The 19,115-nt window shown below is 38.9% G+C and overlaps 1 protein-coding gene across 2 annotated transcripts; it reads right to left on the minus strand.

Moving 5' to 3' along the window:
- Nucleotides 1–26: 26 nt before the first annotated feature.
- prmt9 (protein arginine methyltransferase 9) lies at nucleotides 27–18,529 on the minus strand. Of its 2 annotated transcripts, XM_033971858.2 has the most exons (13): nucleotides 18,306–18,529; nucleotides 17,711–17,908; nucleotides 16,624–16,772; nucleotides 14,907–15,143; nucleotides 12,781–12,948; nucleotides 12,602–12,704; nucleotides 12,307–12,416; nucleotides 11,702–11,894; nucleotides 11,049–11,232; nucleotides 8,293–8,944; nucleotides 7,128–7,281; nucleotides 5,032–5,154; nucleotides 27–1,541 (listed from the first exon to the last, which is right to left on the minus strand). In XM_033971858.2, exons 2-13 carry the CDS (start codon nucleotides 17,906–17,908, stop codon nucleotides 1,302–1,304), a joined length of 2,511 nt encoding a protein of 836 aa, XP_033827749.1. In that variant the 5' UTR covers nucleotides 18,306–18,529; the 3' UTR covers nucleotides 27–1,301. The 2 variants fall into 2 exon arrangements, with proteins under 2 accessions (XP_033827749.1, XP_055077268.1); XM_055221293.1 differs by lacking the exons at nucleotides 16,624–16,772; nucleotides 17,711–17,908; nucleotides 18,306–18,529 and having other exon boundaries at nucleotides 14,929–14,947.
- Nucleotides 18,530–19,115: the final 586 nt, after the last annotated feature.

Below are 19,115 nucleotides of genomic sequence, written 5' to 3' on the forward strand. Positions count from 1 at the left end.
AATATCTTGACAGAAAATAGAAATGTATTTACACAGATATCAGGAGTGTTGTGATTTGAACGTCTGGCAGCACTATATTTTGTAAATGCATTGGTATTGGCCACAGACTGTATATGTATATAGACTACTTCTTTACAGTCTATGGTAATGACGTAGCAACTGTGGAGTTTTACGAATAACTGCCTGTGTTACAATCTGAAATCTCTGAGCCATGCTAAAAGAATATTTAATTTGATAAAAAAAAAAGATTGAAATTTATAGCACCAAGTAATATGTACCAGTAATTTGCACTTTTTTTTCCCAAATGAACATGACAGAATGTGTGTACTTGCAGTAAGGTAAATTAATAGGTTATGTCCACAATTTTGAAGTGGGTCAATGGGTCATTATTGGGCAAAAAAAACATGTCCGACTGATATAAGGACACTATCAAGAGAAATAAAAGAGAAAGCTGTAACCCCAATAAGACAAATATATCATTATGGGAAGAATTAATGTCAGTGTATGCTCCAAAAATTAGACTTAAAGTTAATTTCTATGCATTCCGCCTGATTTTCCCCTCTAAATATGACATGACTCTAAAAACAACTTTTTTAGCTTTCTACCATGTTATAAAATTGTTCCCTCATCAAAAACATGCCAGAAGAGTTTTAATATCTCATTCATACATGTTTGAGTAATTTAGCGATCTCTCCCAGCCCCTATTCAAACCCTCCTTAAGATTAGCTGTACTATTCCATCCAAAGCTCCACTCACAGGCCGAAGTTACCCATGCTTTTTCCATAAATATACAAAAATATGAAACAAAACAACACACAGCTTCACAATCCTGATGCAATGTGCAGTAGTTTCATTAGTGGGATGCACGCTGATTGTAATGTGATATTGCTCTGAAGGGGGAGTGACTTAGCGTGTGGGGACAAAGAGCGAGGGGGACTCAGAATAGCAAAAACAAAACTGAAACCAATTACACATTTCAATTTGTTTTTTTTGCAGAATAAAGCATTTTCACTTTGCAGTTAACACTCTGTAGAAGTGTAATCCCCCCTTTAACGACATTGGCTTCACCTTTGAAAAAATGGGACTTGTCGGGGCTCAGTTTACTGTCAGCCCATATCTCGTAACAGCAGCTTTACACCTATAAAATTTTCAAATCTAGGCAGGATTTGAAATGGGATTTTTTTATGCATAGCTTGTTACCACTTGCAATTAGTACAGATGAGACAGCAGAGACCAAAGCTACAGTCTTCCACCACTTTATGGATTCTGAGGTGCCATAATTCATCATAAACCCGTCTACTCTAGTCCATTGGGTGGGGCTGGCTGTCTGTCTGAGCAGAGATGGTGATGGTGCTCTTGTGCAGGTTGACCGTGAGGCAGATCCAGTCTCCGGCCCTGACCTCCAGTGGCTCCTGCAGCACCACAGCGGCCTGTTTCCAGTGGGAGTGCTGGCTCAGGGTGCTCACACAGATGTCCTCATACAAGAAGATGTGGTACCAGAAGGGAATGGCTGTCACTCTACCAGTATGTGTGGCTCTGACCTGGGAAAATATGAGAGGAAAAGTTTACAATGCAGCATTGGAAATATGACACATCAAATACATGTCAATAATAATAATACAGTTGGTGTATTAAGTGCCTTTCTAGACAGTAAAAACACAGTGCAGTAAAAACATACAGTTAAAGGTCATACATTACATAAAATTGACTGGTGACCTTTAAGCCGTGTTATAATATTGGCACCTCATAGAATATACCCGGTTATGTTTTGTTTCATTCACACATGTTTGAGTAACTACATCTCCAAAGCTCAAAATGCTCTGTTCCACTCTGTGATGTCATGAAGCAGTAGTTGTCAAGTTAACAGCTACCTTTTACCTTTTATAATTACCTTTTACCTAAGAGACATTGGCATATCCAGGGCTGAAATCATCCAAATGATTCTAGTGGAGGTGTATGGAGTTTAAAAACACAGCGGAGCACTTCCTGTATTACCACATGATAACATCACAAGGTGCAACAAAGTGTTTTCTGTTCGAGAGAAGAACTCTCCCTAAATATGCAGGGTTTATGTGTTAAAAATGAAACCTCAAAGCATGTTTGGAGCAATTTTGTGGCAATCTGGACAACAGCAGCACTGTTGGTAGAGCGATCACCCACTGACTGAAAGGTCACCAGTCCAAACCCAGCTCCTACAGGGTTTGTCTGTGGGCAGTACTTATGTGTGACCTCAGCTGGTTTAACAACTGGGAGGACACCGTTGCAGCTAATGCTAAAGCCACTTCTATTCATACACCTACACAATGTCAAAACTACAAATAAAAAATACATTTTGAATTCTACCCCAAATAATCGGGTTTTCCCTTCACTTTTGCCGGGACATAATGAAATGTGAATTACACTTCTATGTTTTAAAAAGCCCCCAGTAAAAATTAAAAGGGGACGGAAAAATGGTGTCTGTCGTAGATCATTCTGAACACAAACGCAAATGAAGACCACCCATCTTAAAGAGTTAGTTAGATCTTAAGCTATTGAAATTTCATACAATACATGCTGCCTCAGTTATCAAAAATTCTTGAAAAACTTTTCAGTGATAGACTCAACAACTATATCAATAAAAACAATCTTCTACACGAAAGCCAATACGGCTTTAGAGAAAACCGTTCCACTTCACTTGCAATGATCGACTTGGTTGAGGAGGTGAGCAATTGTATAGAAAAAAATAAATATGCTCTTGCAATTTTTATTGACCTAAAAAAGGCATTTGATACGATTGATCACTCGATCTTAATCCATAAATTAGAAAAAAATGGAATACGTGGCAACCCACTGCATTGGCTCATATCTTATCTATCAAACAGAATGCAATTTGTCCAGATGGGCGAGTATTCTTCCACTCTGAGGCACATCACTTGCGGTGTGCCTCAGGGTTCTATACTTGGCCCAATTCTCTTTCTACTATATATCAATGACCTGTGTTCGATCTCCAAAAAGCTTAAATTGGTGCTCTTTGCCGATGACACTACAATTCTGTGCTCTGGGAAAAACCTGCAACAGTTGATGGAAGAGGTCTCCAGGGAAATGAATAAACTAAAAGAATGGTTTGACTGTAATAAATTGTCGCTAAATTTGAAAAAAACTAAATTCATGGTACTTGGTAACAAAAAAATTGACACTGAACCCAAGATGACTATAAATAATGAAATCATTGAATGTGTGAGTGAACATAATTTCCTTGGAGTTATTCTTGACCATAAACTTTGCTGGAAGCCTCAATTAACTGCAGTAAAAAACAAGATAGCCAAATCCATCGCAATTATGAGGAAAACTAAATGTTTGCTGGATGAAAGAGCACTTTATACTGTATATTGTACATTAATATTGCCTTATCTTAACTACTGTATAGAGGTGTGGGGAAATACTTACAAAACAAATATTAATATTATATCCATTCTTCAAAAAAAGGCGATACGGATAATTCATAATGCTGGGTACAGGGAACATACAAACCCTCTGTTTCTTAAGTCAAAAATAATTAAATTTGAAGATCTAATCAAATTCAAAACTCTACAAATTGTATATAAAGCACGGTACAATCTGCTCCCAAATAATATCCAAGGCATGTTTCAAATTAGAGATAATAAATACAATCTGAGGGGACAATTGAATCTTAGGAAACAGTGTGTTCGTACTACCCTAAAAAGTATGTTCATTACCCGACGTGGAGTTGATCTTTGGAATGAATTGGAAGAAAATTTAAAATGTAGTAACTCTCTAGTAAACTTCAAACGACTATACAGATTAAATATATTCAAAAACTATGCTACTAAAGAAGGATCATAGTAAAACTATGAATACTCATCATTTTGTTGGTTAATAATTCTGTCATTCATTATCTACTGCCGCAATGTACTTTGTATGAACTGTAATTTAGCGAGTCTTTACTCTACGTACACATTAGGCGCACACATTACATGCATGCACATGCACACCCGGTGTGTATGTGCATGTGTTTGAATGATACACACATACACTTTACTTGCATACACATGCACATGCACACCCGGTGTGTGTGTGCATGTGTATGGATGTTGTACACGTACACACTACATACATACACACACACATACACACGCACAGATGGTGAAGGTTTGGTGAAGGTTTGCCACTGCAATGTAATCTAAATGGTGTTATTTAGTTAAATATGGGGGGTAAGCGCACACAAGTATTTTACTTCGGCTTACTCCTTTTGAGCACAAACTTGGGATCTGGGTGTACACTGTTTTGTTTTTGTTTGTTTTTATTATAATGCTCAAATAAACAATATTCATTAATTCATTCATTCATTCATTTATGTGCCCCTGAGCAAAAAAGTTTATAAGGACCACACACATGCTATTTGGAATCAAAATGTAGAGATTTGTAAAATCTAAAATCATTCTAACTTTTCTCATTTGAGACAAACATCGTAGGGTTTGTGCATTTTGATGACCTGGACATAATGATATGTCAATTAAATTTCTATCTTTAAAAATGCCTTAAAGATAGAAGTTTAAATTAAGTTAAAATGTTACAGAAACATTTATTTCCAGTGTGATAGTGGCAATTTGGAATCAAATGTAAAGCCATAGTTGATAGGCAGCCTTCTCACTGAAGTGTGCTCTTCCACCGCCGCAAAGGCTGTGAGGGCTTTTTATCTCTAATTGCAGTTTTAATTATCCTAGTTACTTCATGACTTGATTACTGTAATTCCCTCGTCTTAACTGACAAAGCTTTCACACACTACAGCTTCTCTAAAAACGATGCCACTCGGAGCAAAGAATGAAGAAAATTCCCTCATTCACCCTTTGGAAATCCATTGCTTCCCACTTCACAAATCAATTTCATATAGTTCAAGATCTCGCTTCCCTGAAATCCACTGGTAATCTGGTCCTTGCATGTCTCATCTCATCTCTCCCTACTGCCCGTCTGTCTTAAACTCTGGAAATCTGTCCACCAACTTATACTAATGAAGGTTGCGGCTGTTGTTACCTTGACTTGTCTGGTGGTGTAGTTTGCGCTGGTGTCCATCAGGTCTAGAACAAACAGCTCCACAGACTCACTCAGATGTTTGCACTCCAACGTGGAGAAGTCCAGGAACACATGCACTGGCACCTGAGGAGAAACAGAACGTGTCATCAATTTCAAACAGCAAAATAAAGTCATTCTCAAAGCACAGTTTTTGTGTCCGTTCGTTCCACATGTTGACTCATTTTCCTGAATAAAGATAACTTTTCTGGTACAGTGTATTTTTGTGCGTTCAAAGTGGAGAAACAAGTTTAACCGTAGAGTGGGGAGAGATGAACATTATTTGAAAATAGTGAAATAATTAAACATTAATCGTAACGTTTTTAACATTATTCATCAAAAGAACTCTCAACTGTAACGCAGCATGACAAAAGTTTAAAATAAATACTTCTTTTCTTTCTTTTGTTTAAAGCTGATGCCCATTTCCTCATTCCTGTGTCAGCTCGTAGAGCTTAGAGCTGTTTGTTTAATGTGTCTGATGTAATGTTCTCAGATTGTTCCATGTAGCAATATCTCAGCCCAAACAGTGCGCTTCAGGTGAGAGCTGTACTAGAGTCACAGCCCTCCTCCGAGGCCTTCAAAGAACATCTGTTAAAATAGCGATCGTTCAGCTTTAATCTTTATAAAATTAGGAAAGAAAAAAATACAATTCAAACACCAAATAAAGACAAAGAATTCAAAGAAATTCCATTGCTTCATTTCCCCTCCCAACAACTCCTCCACTTCAAAGAAATCTATGAACCTGAAAACATTCCAAATTCAACATGAAGTCGACAAAGACTCGTAAAAAAAAAAAAAAGCAAACAGGTTTATGGTGTTATTTTTTGCTGCAAGAATAGTTTAGACTTATATAGTATTGGCTTTTTACTACAATCACCTCCCACTTCCCATTCCTAACATTTGCACGTAATGGTCAAAATAAAACGTGAATGATGCAAGCTCATGAACACAGAGTAGTAGTGAGCAGGAGCAGACAGGGCAGGCGCTTGCATCAGGAACATAAGACAGAATACAAGACAGAAAGAGTTCACAGCAGGCGGTAAGAACGGATGAATTTATAGCAGTATGACAACATTAGTCAATATCCAACTTCCAGCTCCAGTTTCTATAGTTCGCAAGTGTTTGCAGGATTTGTGGTGCAAAATTGACTCTTGTGAGCTTTAAGACACGTCAGGATACCGTTATCTCCTCAAAAACACACCTGGAGTTGTGTTTCGTTCTCATATGTCTGAGTAAACCTGCATTGTTGGCATTGTTCAGCCTTGTGACGTGGTTCAGTAGAGATGGGAAATTCCAGTTCTGAAATCATCCAAATGATTCTAGTGAAGGTGTGTGGAGTTTAAAAGCACAGTAGAGCACTTCCTGTATTACCACATGACATCATAAGGTGGAACAGAGAGCAGGGCTGGACTGGAAGAAGAAATTGGCCCTGGACTTTTTGGTCTGGATCGTGGCGGGGGGACGATCCAGACCATTTCTTAATGTCAGTTGATATTATAGGCCAAGTCTCCTAATGTAATATGTGTGTGTGTAATCTGATTATAACTGGGGTGATTTGATCCTAAACTGATTTTTGACCTGTATTTGTTAAAAGACCATAATGCTTTTGGCTATTTTTAATAAATCAGTGTTAGCAAAAGACGAAGTACACAAACATCTTCTCATAAATCAGTGCTATTAATTGTAATTCATTATTGTTTTTAATTATGATGATTGGTAGGTCAATTACTGTATAAATAAGTTTAAGAGGTTCCCCTGTAGGACCCAGAGTGTGTTTGTTGAGTCATAGTTATAGAGTCATAGCCTGAGCTCAGCGGTGACAGTGAAGTGGCCCCTAAACACCACAGGCTTCACACACCTGAATTAGAACAGGACACTTCAGCGTTACATTAGGACTGTGCATGGTGCATGTTTGAGAGAAGAACTCTGCCTAGATATGCAGAATTTCTGAATGAAACAAAACACAACTTCTTGTTTGTGATGAGGAAACAATATTTTAACATCAGAAAACACCGTAATACGAGTCATTTAATGAAATAAAAGTAAAAGGGAGCACTCACTGTGAACTGGTTGATAAAAGGAGCGATGTTGAATCCCAGCGTGGGCTCTTGTCCCTGGACGGCACTCTCCAGGAGCAGCATGTCTGACTCCACCAGCATCCCATGAACTACAATCCTCTCTGGGAATATTCTACCTCCTTCCTCCAGCAAACACCTGAGAGACATCCATATACAAACAAATATTCATTACACAACTGGTGAAAGTGAATATATAAGCTTTATTATGCATCATTTTGTCCTGTTATTTTTATTTTGGAGTTTGTTCACTTCACAAGTACCAATAACAAAATACACTACAATTAAGAATGCAAAAAATGTAGGTGTATTTCTCCACCACCTCAAAGTGTGCTATAATAAAGTTCAAATATAGTAAACTTTAAAGGACTAAACCAGGACTAAACCAGAGCTAAACATGGGGAATTAGCATTTCAGTTTTATGCTGCTAAAACCTGAAGACGTGAGACAGGCCTCTACCCTGACAATGTTTAAATCCAAGCTCAAAACAGTTCTGTTTAGCTGTGCATTTGACTGAAAGGTTTTTATTCCGCACTCTTCTCTTTTAATGATCATTTTTTGATTAAGTTTTACTTAATTGCATTGTGATTTTAATGTTTTTCTGATTCCATAAAGCACTTTGATTTACTATGTGTATGAATTATGCAATACAAAGACATTTGACTTGCTTTGCCTTGGGTTTAACTGTTAAACGTCTTTGTTTGTAATGTTTAACCAAAGAATTAATACATGTAAGACAAAAGTTGAGGCAGGACTAAGTCAAATTCACTACTGTCATTTTTACACATAATATCAATTACATTAGTATACTTTAGCTTTAAAATTTGCACTTGTAACTGAATATCAAGGAGTATCACAAGGATCTGTTTTTCCCCATCGTTTTTCCTATCACCACATAAACTAGTATACACCCATGGACCACTATGGAACATACCTGGACCACTAAGGGATTACACAGATATAACCAAACATGGTAATATAAAAAAGTCCTATGATTTAAGGTTGAAAATCACATTCTATTGTCTAAAGAGTTTGTTATTATCATTGTGGTATCAGAATCGGTATTAATTATCAAGTCTATTCCTTAGTATCGAAATTGAATTTGAAATTGCAGTATCGTGACAACACTGGCACAGAGCACATTGTTTACCTTGCTAATGAGGCCTTGTCCATGAGTTTCTGCCTGACCAGCCCGCACGTCTCCACACAGTCCAGCATGATGGCGCTCCAGAGCTTCTCCGTGGAGGGTCTCTGGAGCACCCCCTGGTCGTCCTCTGTGCCATTGAGCCAGAACTCCAGACTCTCTTCTGGGATATTATTGGAGCGGGCCAGCCTCTTGAGCACTTCCTGTTGCTTGTTCTTCTCCACCGAACTGTAAGCTTTCACATGACCCTGACTGGCAGCGATGAGAGAAAGCAGGGAGAAGCCTTCAGAAACATCCAGGACGTAAAAAAGTTCGCTAGAACCTTGTCGTTTATTTTGATTCGCTAACTTTAATTGGGAGAATAGTTTTGTTACTGCATTTTGAAAGCTTCTATGGTATTCCTCATTGTTTAAAAGGGCCATTTCGGCACATTCTAGCACGCAGAAGTCTTTGTCGTGGTCGGTTTGGAGGCTTGCTAACGCGCTGCATAGTTGGGCCTCTGGGTTCTGGTTTGGTCCGGGGTCCGTGAGGTCTGGGGCGGGTTTGTCCAGGCGGATTTCTTGTCCGTCTCTGAGCACGGCAACACTGCACAGTCTCAAATAGGCATCTCGACAGGACACTTCCACCAGCAGTTTGTCTTCAAGTTTAAGGGCAAAATCTGGCCAAAAAACAAAACAAAACAAATTAAACAGATGAATTTCAGCCTGGTTTACTCCTGAAATGGTGTTAGTTTTGGTTCTAGTCCTGGTCTAGTTCAGTTTCAGGTTTAGTCCAGTTTTGATGATTGTGAGTGAACATTATTGAAAAGTACTTTGTTAAAAATAGTGAATCAAAAGCTAATCTTAATATACAGATTATAGTTCTCCCTTATAGTTTAATAGTCAGAGAAAATTAGGCCTTGTTGATTTCTTGATGGCTAGATTTTTGTAAAAGAAAAACAAACAAAAAAAAACAAAAACTAAGAATGTTGTTTTTTGTTTTTTGTTTTATTTGTGGCTTAATATTTATAAAACAATATATACACAAAATAACAGGTTGCAAATGAACACTTAAGCCTATCACAATAATTACTGTATCAACTTATTGTTATATATGAAACCTGGAACAATACAGTATTTATCGAAGGTAATTTTCTTCGCAAAACTGGGGAGATTTTTGTTATTTTTGTTATAATATGATAAGATTTAAGCTGTAGAGGATTGAATAAGTCACACGTCTATGGCTAATGATTGCTCCATTCGACTTTTATTTGTTGCATCTCGGGCCTTTTAATGATTCTGTCTATTTAAAAATGTTTTACTGGGATTATCCTGCGTTATTTTAATTGCGTCAGTGGCTTAAAGCTGTTTCAGTATTATCATTTATCACAATATTTGAACTGACCTATAACAGATCAGTAATAGTTTGTTTCATTCTAAAAATCAGTTACAAAAAAAGAAGAAAAAGTAAACAGTGTGATGCGGGGAGAGCAGGCCCAGTAGAGAAATGAGATGCGTGGGGAGGGTGCAGAGGGAGGGGCGGGGTTGTACTGAAGAGGTCCTACAGGAATAACATCTGTTCCTGTCTCCTCCGTCACAGTCATCGGGGAAAATACATATTAATCTCCTATAAGAATTTCATGAACACTAAAGAGTGTCAGGGAAGATGGCGGCGCACACGTCAGCGCAGCCGGGAAGCGGATGTAGCAGATGAGAGAGAGAAAGGTGGAGACTCCCCAGACGCTGCCCTCACCAATTACCAGGCCTTTGAAATACTGTTGATCCCTGTCAGAGAGACGAGGGGCCCACACGCCAACTGGAACATGTCAACCAACGTCAACACCAGTTTGCTTCACAGTGACATCGCATTTGGAGAGAAGTTAAGAGGGTGCAAAGTTTTAAGAGGCTGACATAACTGACGCTCCTCTCGAAAGTACATTGCGGACAGATACAATACAGGAATCAGATTTTTTAAAACTTGATTCTTGTAATTTCTATGATTTCTGTTAAAGCTGTCCTTATCGAGCTTTACCACAGAGAGTTGAAATATACAAAGCTCATTGTACTTCTACTTTTTTTTTCAAATCCTACGACTTTCTATTGGTTATATATTGTAGTAGCATAAATTGGAGACATTCTATAACATGATGTGACTTGCTTTTAATTGATTTCATGATATTTTAACTCTGGATTCCAATAATTAAAGAAATTAAATAAATGATGAATGTTTCTATACATTTCTAAGCAAATACTAGTTAGTATTCACAATATTAAGTTGAAGGTCTACTCTGTTTTATGAGCTAATGAGTTCAGTTCATACCAACAGAGAAGAGCTCTAAAAGGATTATTAAAATTCCATTACACAAGCAGCATTCTGGCAAATTTGTGGCCAGGCTAAACCTCAAAGGCTCATCTTATCAGGAGCTAAGCAGGAATGGGCCTGGTTAGTACTTGGAGAGAGCGTTGGGAATATCAGATGCCACAGCTGGGCACCAGAAAAAAACTGTTGTTGTGTCCTTAGGCAAGTAACTTCACCCACATGGCCTAGTATGAAAGTGGTGTGACTGTTGGTGGTGGTCAAAGGGGCTGATAACGCAGCAGCAGATACCCTGGGACAAAAGGGCAGTTTACCAACAAGCTTTTTAAGTGTCCAAAAAGCACTATCTAAATCAAATGCATCATAATTATTAAATTAAACACAGAGTTAGTTTACATATTCCTCCATGGAATAATACTGGCCCGGTCTGAAATTTTGAACATGACCCCAGTCTGTTGTGTTCTTACCCTTGGTGGTGTGGACAGGGTAGATGGCCTGCTCCCAGCACGTGTCCTCCTCAGGCCCAGTGGACAGGCTGTTGTCCTGGTCCAGGTGCAGCTGAAACCAAATGGCCAGAGCATCCAGCCCCCCCTCCTGAGTGACAGGCAGCCACACCCTCTGCACTGGTCTGGAGGTTAGACCCTCCAGCTCCTGCACACAGGGAATCAATGAGAGCAAAATCTCTCAAACTGTCTGTCTGTCCATTACTACAGGCTACTACATTGTATACTTTATAGTTTTAAGGACACCTTTGACCTGGTATTAAATGTTTTATAACTAAGATTTATCTGACTCTTCTGCTGATAGCAGTAGGAAGTGATGTAAGCTAATAGGCAAAGGCTTAGTAATGACCGGACTGAAATCCAGTCATAGAAATGTATGGAATTTACCCCTCAGTGTCACAGGTTTGCTTCCTGTCCCAGACCATTTACCAAATGCCTCTGCCTTCAGCACACATATATGCATCCAGTACACTTAATGCACATCTCACATATTTTGTCTTATTTAAGCTCCAAAAGGAGTGAGAACTCTTGCTTTTTAACCATGTTATAATTGTTTTCCCTTGTCATTTACAGATTAAAGTGTAATATGTCTCCCTTTATATAAATTGTGCATTTACCTGTACATTGTTGAAGTCTATATTGAGAGCAGTGAATGGCTGTGTCAGGGCCGTGTATCCTCCAGGCAGGCGGCTCAGTCTCTCAGTGGTGTACGGCTCCATGGAGTCATCTGGCACTGAGCTACAGCTCACCGGGCTCCGCAGATCACCACAGGCAGCGAGGGACAGGCCGCCAACAGACGACACACACAACCTACAGAAACAACTTTAGTAGTACATAGAATTACATTACACATGTTACTTCAACTATCTTCCTTTAGTAGAATTTAACTGTAGTAGTAGTATAACTGAGCTCATCATAATGTGGTTGGCTGAATATAGCAAATTAATTTAGTGACAAGATCTAACTTTTGACAACTGTGTGTTTTCTTTTAGGACATCTCTTATGAAAAACTAAATAATTGACACATAAATACTAGGCCTTATTGCATCCTGAATATTGTGATATACACCCAAAAATAAGAATTACCATCATATTTGTCAGAGCAGGTCAATAGTGAAATAATAATAAAATAACTGAATGGTATTAATGAAGATTATAATTATTTTAACTGCTCAGTCTAGTATACGAGTGTATTTTATTACATAATCTTTTTACTAATGACCTGTGATGGCGGCGGATCTCGGGACACTCTAAAGCCATGGCAAACACAGTGGCTCCAGCTGGGATCACTCGGCCTGTCGCGGACGGCTCACTAATCTCCAGTTCATCAGTCTGTGGAGAAGAAAAACACAGCTCAAACCGACTTTTCGAACTTTTGAGCCTTTGATGTCCTGGTCGTTAGTACCTTCAATATTCAAGTTTTGCCAGCTTACTTGTTAGTTCATTATGTTATTTACAAATGTGCAAAGTGTCCAAACCAACTACTAACGCTAATGGAGCAAAAATGTAAACATCACCTGTCGTGGTAAGAGCAAGTTGTGCCAAGCATGAATGAGACTCTCTATAATGCCCTCCCCAAACAAGCCCGCATCCACCGTCTCTGTCACAACCAAGGACACTCTACAGGAGAAAATACACAAAAATGCTTACTTGAAACATACAAAATAGTGTTATTATCATTGTGTTGTTAATCTACCTTTCTGGAATGTCGCGTGGCACTTCCATCTCTAAAGACTTCATGTGGATGATGTTGATTTTCCCTCCCAGTCCATTGGCGCTCACCACCTCACAGGCCAGCTCATACATGGTCTTAGACAGTTCACAGGCGTACACGTGTGCTGCTCCCGCCTTCTTAGCGCACATGCTTCACACAGAGAACACTCGAGTAAAACAGCCACTCTCCGTCTGAATACATGGAAATAACTGACGCTACCAGTGTTGTCGCTACTAGGAGTTTTCAAAAGTATCGGAAATCAGATACTAATCGATACTGAAACTAGTATTGACACGCTTTTGAGCAGGTATCGGTACTAAAAAAGTCATGTTCACAGAGATGAACCTTTCCTGAATAGCCTTAGAATGATGGAGCACTGAGCACAATTCTCTCTCCTTTCTCTTTCCTCTCTTCTCCTCCTCTCTCTCTTTCTCTCTCCTCTACATACATTCCTTTACCCTCTTTCTTTCCTCCCCCTCTCCTCATCTTCTCCTCTCTCCTGTTTTTCCCCATTCTTTTACCCCCTTCCTCCCCCACTATCCTTCCCCTTTCTCTCTCTCATCTCCTCTTTCCTCCTATCTTTCCTCCTCTCTGCCTCTCTCCATTCCTTCACCCTCTCTCCTCCCTCCCCCATCCTTTCACTTCTCTTCCTCTGAGAGCAAGTATAAGACACATAGACTAGTATACACCTATGGACCACTACGGAACCTACCTGGACGACTGAGTACTGTTCTTTCTCCTTTCTCTTTCTTTTCTTCCCCTCCTCTCTCTCTCTCTGTTTCTGTTCTCTCCCTACATTCCTTTACCCTCTTTCTTTCCTCCTCCTCTCTTTTTCCCTGTTCTTTTACCTCCTTCATCCCCCACTATCCTTCCCCTTTCTCTCTCTCATCTCCTCTTTCCTCCCATCTTTCCTCCTCTCTCACTCTCTCCTACCTCCCCCCTCCTTCCTTTTCTCTTCCTCTTCTTCTGAGAGCAAATATAAGACACATAGACTAGTATACACCCATGGACCACTATGGAACCTACTGGACGACTGAGCACTGTTCTCTCTCCTTTCTCTTTCTTCTCTTCCCCTCCTCTCTCTCTCTTTTTTCTCTCCTTACATTCCTTTATCCTCTTTCTTTCCTCCCCCTCTCCTCACCTTCTCCTTTTCCTCTCTCTTTCTCCCATTCTTTTACCTCCTTCCTTTCCCATTATCCCTCCCCTTTCTCTCTCTCGTTTCCTCTTTCCACTCATCTTTCCTCCTCTTCTTCTGAGAGCAAATATAAGACACATAGACCACTATGCAACCTATCTGGACCACTGTTCTCTCTCCTTTCTTTCTCTCTTTCTTTTCTCTCCCTACATTCCTTTACCCTTTTTCTTTCCTCCTCCTCTCCTCATCTTCTCTTCCTCCCTCTTTTCCCCCATTCTTTTACCTCCTTCCTCCCTCACTATCCTTCCCCTTTCTCTCTCTCATCTCCTCTTTCCTCCCATCTTTCCTCCTCTCTCCCTCTCTCCTTTCTCTTCTTCTGAGAGCAAATATAAGACACATAGACCGCTATGCAGCCTATCTGGACCACTGTCCTCTCTCCTTTCTCGTTCCTCTCTCCCCCTCCTCTGTCTTTCTTTTCTCAACCTACATTCCTTTATCCTATTTCTTTCTTCGCCCTCTCCCCTCATCTTCTCCTCTTCCTCTCTCTTTTCCCCATTCTTTTACCTCCTTCCTCTCCCACTATCCCTCCCCTTTCTCTCTCTCAACTCCTCTTTCCTCTTGTCTTTCCTGTCGTCTTTCCTCCTCTCTCCCTCCTCCCCCCTCCTTCCTCTTCTCTTCCTCTTCTTCTGAGAGCAAATATAAGCCACATAGACTAGTACACACCCATGGACCACTGTGGAACCTACTGGACGATGGAGGGATTACACAGATATAAGACACATGGGAATATAAAAGAAAGTACTGCGATTTAATACTGAAAATGACATTCAACCGTCTAAATAAAGAGCGTTTTTAATATAATTGTGTTATCAGAATCGTTATTATTGAGTCTATTCCTTAGTATCGAAATCGAATTTGAAATTTTAGTATCGTGACAACACTATTAGCCACACTGTGTCCTGTCATGTCTCACCCAAGGATTCCAGTACCAGTACCTATGTCAAGTACAGTGCTGCAGCCGCTCTGGACGGCCCTGTGAATGGCCTTTTGGTACTTTTGATTCCTCCCACGGTCGTTCAGCATGAGGAAGTGCCAGCGCTCCACCAGCCAGTTTGCCACTCTGTAAAAGTTCTCCCGCGCCTCTGGGTAGTCGGGTCTCATCTTCAAGGCTTTGTGGAAGTGACCGGCTGCTTCATCTCGAAACCCCATCCTGTTTGAGGAAAAAAGACAGAATTCATTTGAGAAAGTGTTGTGGTATGGTCAATTTTACAGCGTGAGTCAAAAGTACCATTGAAGTACCATATTTTCCACCAAAAACGACAAGATATAAGCCCTGGCACCATAATACATTTTGAAGTTTGATTTATTGTTGAAGTAAATACAGATAATAAACGATAAAAACTATTCTAAATGTACAATACTGTTAAAAAAATCATTAGCTACAATAAACAAACAGCAGAATGAAACACTTTAGTGCTTCGTTTGCATCTGTAATGAGTCGTAGAAGTTACCAATTCAATGTTTTAAGGCTTAAATCTTATTATGTAGGCAAAAAATAACCAAACATTTTCTCAGCAGTGCAAAGAAAATGTTCACAAGATAAATATTAACTTAAACATTTTTTTCTTGATATAGTAGCTGATATAGTGATTAATGTGACAGGCCTACAACATATCCTGTCTAATTTGGTAAAAAAAAAAAAAAAAAAGGGCATTTTGTCAATTGAAGAGTTCAAAATGTAAACTTTGTACAGAAGCCTGTGATAAAACATAAATCAGAAACAGAATCACAATTCATGCAGCCCTATTTTACACAGTTTGTGATTATTCATGGCACATAAATACAATACATTTGAGAAAAACAACTTCTACTGCATTTTGTAACCTTAGTTTTCCATTTTAGTCACAAATGGTAAACAGTCACTTTTCCACCTTCACAGCCCCCAAAGCACTTTACATCAAGGAACCACACACATTCACACTGGTGCACAGACACTGAGCGCCGTCGGGGGGTTAAGTTAAGTGTCTCGTTAAGTGTCAATGTTTTATGTCAAGAGTGGGATTCGAACCACCAGCGTATAGATCAGTGGACCTAGGATCTAGCTGAATTAGAAAGCTGCAAAATAATCTCTAACATTTTTATTATCACTAGTTTAAAGAGTTGCAACGGCAGCATTTCTCTTATCACTAAACCAAGTCAATTTACAAATTTACAGTTAATTTCAATGCAATTATACTGCCATCGCTTACTAATGCGATGGTGAATTTATTGCTAGCAGCTGTTTTAGGCCCTTTCGTTTGGCTAACAACAGCTAAGTTACATGGAAAATTCAAGCCAGATTTCCTCTGACTTCACTAAACCAAGACAGGCACAAAACCACTTTGACCCCACTTTGATATAAGCTTTCTTTAACAGCTTTAGAACGAGCTTGAGCTGTAACAGAAAACGTATAAGACACATAGATAGTATACACTCATGAAACACTATGTAACCTACCTGGACACTGAGGGATTACACAGACATAAGGCCACATGGAAATATAACAGAAAGTACTACAATTTTATGTTGAAAATCACACTCTATTGTCTATTGTGTAAAGAAAGAATGTTTATATTATCATTCCTGTATCAGAGTTTATTCCTTAGCATCGATAATCAAGTTTGAAATCTTAGTATCGTGACAGCGCTGACCTAAACAGATGTTCCCCCATGCTGTTCAGGATGACCTCATCGTCAGGGAAGAGCTCCAGCGCCTGCTCGTAGCAACTAAAAAGATCCTGGATACGTCCAAGAGAGTCCAGCTCCTCTGCCCATTTAAAAAGAGTAAATCTGAAGGAGTCCTGAGAAGGGGGAGAAATAATTATAATCCAAATCAGCAAAGACCCAGAAACATTACAGAACCATGCAGACTACAGACTATTTTATCAATACTGTAAAGCCTGACAGAATTAACATAGATTTTGTATTGCAGAATACTAAATTAAGATACACTGGTTTGTTGCAGAGGTTTGGTAAGAAGGAGAGGCAACTACATAGACCATGATCCTTTGCGTTGTTTCAGTGCAGCCGGTTAAAAAATATGATATCAAACATATTTTAATTGACAGTAGTTATTTCACAAAAGGATCTATAACTCTACCATCCATACTCACACTAGCTGACCCATGTTGCATTCTCACATAACACCACTAGATGCTGTCTATGTTACTGCTGTCTTAGTGTGCAAGCTTTGGCCTGACAGAAGAAGACCACAGAGCACAGGTGAGCCCGAACAAACGCCAAGTGAGGGAAGGGGAGAGAGGGATGGTAGCTTTAAGGGCAGATTTAGAGAGTAAATAGACTAAAACATTGCCATAAATATCATACCCACTATGGCCGTTATGTTTTCTTCATTGTGTAGAATCTAGAGAAACCGACAGCTGATAAGATCTGCCAATATTTTTATGAAGAAAAGGAGGGCAGATTTTGTTTACTTTAAAATTATATCATTTGAATTTACTACAAACTCATCCACTAAAGTTTTACTACAAACGGGACAAGAGGGCTGTTTAGTGATATTTTGTGCAGTGTCCATCTTGTAGTAAAGTATTAAAAATAAGGCTTTATACATATTCTTTAGACAGCTGGTTGAACTAAACAAAATATCTGCCTCTGCTGCAGATTGAAGCTCGACAGCTGATGCGCTAAAAGGTAAAACAACAGTCTATGTAGTAGTAGTAACCATAATAATACTGTATTAAGACTATGGCCTATTGTTAAAGCACCACACAGTTCTTACTCTGGCAAAGTCTTTAAACACAGGTGCCAGGTTGAGAGCGAGGAGGTAGTGCACAAATGCAGTGCCATAGTCCTGGTTGAAGAGGCACTGTTGGGCACTCTCCAAAGAACTGGACACGAGCTCGTTTCTGGCTGGGTCTTCTCTGTGTCGTCTTCTTGTTCTGCGGCCATGTTTGGGCTTGGTACTTGCATTGGGCATCTGGAACAACAATTTGAGCGTACCATAGAAAAATATCAAATGAATTAATCAGTTTCCTATTAATTGGGAAGACTAGACTAAGTTGGGTTCGTCATCATCTGGAGATTTTACTTTAACTTGATAATGATGTTGTTTTATGCCTCCAGAACTTGTGCTTCATAATATATATTTTTTGTTTTAATATTGTTTATGCCATTTCTAAACATGTAAACAGCTAACCAATGCCAAAATAATCTCAATAGTTGTAATTTCTGTGCCTAAATTAATATATTGTGACCTTTCCTAGCATCAGACAAAAGGCAACTATTACTACAAATATTATTAGTGAAATATAATCATTACAATTTGAATTAGATCACAATTTCAGAGTGTTTTATTGATTTGTAGTAAGACTTACTGTGGATTCTTCTGCTACTGTCCCAAAATGATCACAAAAAGCTGATAGATAGCATTAGCAAAATTAGCATAGTTTTCCATCGATCTGAATCACACCCTAATCTCTCCGTAGACAAATCATATCAGAATATAACATACTAGCTAGTGAAATTATGCATTGTGTAGTGCTCTTCTGATCAAATGTTCGTACATTCTTCAGCGTTCAGGGAGGAACGCGTTACACACAAACTAGTCCGGAGGAAACATAAGGTCAAAACACAGGGTTCCGCGTATTTTTTTTAATTGTAAATTTACTTGGATCTTGGTTTGTGTTGTGATAAATGTTAGGAATTAAAAATGTTATTGTGGTGTTTAACGTGTAGAATTACCATATTTACCGTGATTTTCCGTGTAGTTATTTTTTAAAAGGCCAATCTATAAATGTATTCCAAGAGTGTTAAATGTTTTGGAGAATGACATACGTTCAAATAGTTGGGTTCATAAAGAGTAAGGCAGGAACTAGTTCTGTTAATATAACAGTCTATAAACAAAGTTGGCAAATAATTGAGTACTTCTGCCCAAAATACATATTCTGAATACTAATATTAATTAATGAGTACCTGTATTCCAGTACATTTACTTTTTCATTTGATGGTATTCAGAATACAATTACTTTCCTAAAATCAAATGCAGATATGATCAAGCAAAAATCAAGCTGTTTGTAATTATATGTCCCCTCCCTATAATTAAGTATTCAGAACACAGTACTCTGATTGGCTCATGTAACGGAATATGTTTCAAAATACATTATAATCCAGGTATTCAGTTTTCT

Source organism: Periophthalmus magnuspinnatus, chromosome 1 (assembly GCF_009829125.3).
Source record: "Periophthalmus magnuspinnatus isolate fPerMag1 chromosome 1, fPerMag1.2.pri, whole genome shotgun sequence".
Classification (NCBI taxonomy): Eukaryota; Metazoa; Chordata; class Actinopteri; order Gobiiformes; family Gobiidae; genus Periophthalmus; species Periophthalmus magnuspinnatus.